This window comes from Manacus vitellinus, unplaced genomic scaffold (genome assembly GCF_001715985.3).
Source record: "Manacus vitellinus isolate BGI_N305 unplaced genomic scaffold, ASM171598v3 ctg7180002427222_pilon, whole genome shotgun sequence".
In the NCBI taxonomy this organism is placed as follows: domain Eukaryota; kingdom Metazoa; phylum Chordata; class Aves; order Passeriformes; family Pipridae; genus Manacus; species Manacus vitellinus.
In genome coordinates this window covers 1-2,965 of record NW_021937626.1, presented here as the reverse complement: position 1 = coordinate 2,965, position 2,965 = coordinate 1, and the positions used below count along the sequence as shown (strand labels likewise).

At 57.5% G+C, this 2,965-nt stretch overlaps 1 protein-coding gene across 1 annotated transcript; it reads left to right on the top strand.

Moving 5' to 3' along the window:
• Window positions 1-55: 55 nt before the first annotated feature.
• LOC108642302 (secretory carrier-associated membrane protein 3) lies at window positions 56-1,826 on the top strand (the record flags this gene model as incomplete). The annotated part of the gene is made up of 5 exons (XM_018086833.2): window positions 56-188; window positions 351-510; window positions 658-759; window positions 866-983; window positions 1,671-1,826. Coding segments are annotated over 5 exons (669 nt in total), but the record flags the coding sequence as incomplete, so codon positions are not given.
• Window positions 1,827-2,965: the final 1,139 nt, after the last annotated feature.

The following is a 2,965-nucleotide window of genomic DNA, read 5'->3' as shown; positions in this document are numbered from 1 at the left end:
GGGGAGGGGCGGCCGCCCCCTCGGAGCCGCCCCCCCTCCTCACCCCCTTCCCTCCGCAGCGAGGCTCAACAACTGGCCCCCGCTGCCGTCCTTCTGCCCCGTGAAGCCCTGCTTCTACCAGGACATCCCTGTCGAGATCCCTGCTGACTTCCAGAAGACCGTTACCACCATGTACTACCTCTGGATGGGTGAGTGCAGCCCGGGAATCTCGGGACAGACCCAGGGAGGGAGCAGGGGAATGAGTGTCCTGTGCTGTTGCTCTGGGGAAAATTGGGATGAGCGGGTGGTGCCTGGTCTGGGGTGGGGTGGGGTGAGCCCCACAGGCTCCTGAGCGCTGTCCTGTCCCTCAGCCAGCACCATTACCCTCTTCCTGAACTTCCTGTCCTCGCTGGCCTGGTTCTGCGTGGATCCCTCCTCCGGGTCCGGTTTTGGCCTCTCCATCCTCTGGGCTCTGCTCTACACACCCTGTTCCTTTGTCTGCTGGTACCGGCCCATGTACAAAGCTTTCAGGTGTGTGCCCGAGCTGGGGGTACCTGCTGCAGCTCCCTGGGGCCTCTGGCTCTGCGGGATGTGGGGTTTCCACGCTGTCCCCCTGCTCTAAGGAATTTTTAAGAGCTCTTTTCCTGCAGCCTAACTTTGCCTGTCTCTTCCTCCCAGGAGCGACAGTTCCTTCAACTTCTTTGTCTTCTTCTTCGTGTTCTTTGCCCAGAACGTGATGTACGTGCTGCAGGCCATTGGCATCCCAAACTGGGGATTCAGGTGAGCTGTGTGCTGACCCCAGGCCGGCCCAGGACCCTGGCAAGGCGGGAGGAGGGTGGGGAAGAGGGAACTCTGGGGGCAATAACAGGCTCTTGTTTTTTTGCAGTGGCTGGATCCTGAGCCTGATAGCGCTGCGGACGAACACGGCTGTGGCAGTGATGATGATCCTGGTGGCCTTGTCCTTCACGGCAGTGGCTGTGCTGGGCATCATTATGCTGAAAAAGGTGCGTTGGGACACTTCTTCCCATAGCCACACTTGAGCTGAAGCGAGTGCCAGGGAGGCTGAATTTGGGTGGCTTTTGTCTTCCTCTACAGCCCCTGACAGTGCTGCTGAGACCACTGCAATAAAAGCAAGAGGAAATGGGCAAGCAGAATGAAAAAAAAAAACCAAAAATGTGTAAACATAGGTGTTTTCGAGCTCAGTTAGGGAAGTTAGGGAAGACATAGAGCTAATCACTTAACAAGAGTTTTGGAAAGGTGATTGAAACAAAGGGCGGTTTTGTTTTTAGAGTAGAGATAAAGTAGATAAAGTAATAGCCTTTGAAGAGAGCAAGTACTGTCTTTGAAGAGAGCAAGTAGTGTCTTTGAAGAGAGCAAGTAGTGTCTTTGTAGAGAGCAAGTAGTGTCTTTGGAGAGATAAAGTAGTGTCTTTGGAGAGATAAAGTACTATATTTAGAGAGATAAAGTAGCATCTTTGCTACTTTAGTACCTTCGAAGAACTAAAGTAGTATCTTCAAAGATGCTACTTTAGAGAGAAAGTAGTATCTCTAAAGGGATAAAGTAATACCTTTAAAAGTATCTCTAAAGGGATAAAGTAATACCTTTAAAAGGATAAAGGGGTAGCCTTTGTGTGGAGGGGGGCAGGTTCGGGGTGTCCCTGGAGCCCCACCCTGACCCCCTGACCCTTCCAGATCCACTCCCTGTACCGCCGGACGGGCGCCAGCTTCCAGAAGGCGCAGGAGGAGTTTGCGGCCGGGGTGTTCTCCAACCAGGCCGTGCGCACGGCCGCGGCCATAACGCCTTGCCGCGGCGCCGCTATTCCTAAGCGCCTTCTTCTTCGCGCTGCCGTACCGGTCGGGCGCCGGCCCTGCTCCCCGGCACGCCGGGGGCTTCTTTCCCGGGAAGAGGAGAATCCGAGTTGCATCTTCGTGGATTCCCTCCTTTCCGCTTTGCGCCGCATCGGCCTGTCAGAGGCTGCCCTCATCATCACTGCTTGGATATTGCTTGGTTGCCTGATCGTCTGTCTGCTCGATACCCCTTTCCTAACGGACAGAGGCTGTTTTCTGCTTTGTGCTGGTCCCATCCTCCTCCCGCTCAGTCGGACTGGGTGAGCTGGGTGTGGGGGGTGCCGAGGCCGAGCCTGCTGTCCTGCCATATCGCCCTCGTCTTTCTCAGCAGAGCCTCCTCAGAATGTGATGACAGGAGACTGGAACCTTTTACCTCTTTGACCGCTCGCTCTTCCCTGGGCCTCTCCTGTGTCCTGCCTGGGGGTTGAACCTGTTTGTGCCCCTGGGGCATGGGAGGTCCCCTCGTTTGTGTGCCCAGTCTCTGAGTTCTCCCTTGCTTCTGCCTTTCTCCTGTGATAACGGGACCCCCGTGCTCTGCCAATGAATCATTATCTCCCCTCCTTTTCTCCCTTCATGTCTTTTTTTCCGGAGGTGCTTTGTTCGGTGGGACGGGCCGGTGCTGTCCCCTAAGGGTGTCCCCTGTCCTTTTTGGTCTCTGTCCCTTTCCCATTTCCCCGTCCTTCCCTCTCTCCAGGCGAGGAGAGCAGGGCTGGGCAGGCACGTACTCTGGTGCACTATGCTGCTGGGGGTGCCCTGCTTTAGCCCACGTGCCCCCTGTGGACCCCAAAACCAGGCTGGGTGCTGAGGAGCGGCCCTGGTGTTACTGTAGCTCCAGGGAGGGGTGAACAGCTCCCCCCACCCTCCTCCTCACCCACCCCAGGGACTGTGACCCCTCGTTCCCCCCAGCAGCCTTCACCCTCCTCGGGGGCTGAGCCAGTGCCTGTGTTCCCCTTACCTGCCCTCTGTCCCCGGGGTTCCCCGGGACAGGTCTCATGCATTCTGCTTCGCCCCATCTCCTCTCGGACGCTCCCGGTTTGTCCCTGCAGCTCCGGGGCTGGCGAGAGGCTTCGTGCCTTCAGCTCTGGGGGCCGGTGCCCGCGGCTCGGCCCCGTCCTGCTGTGGTGGGGGGTCCCGTGGGG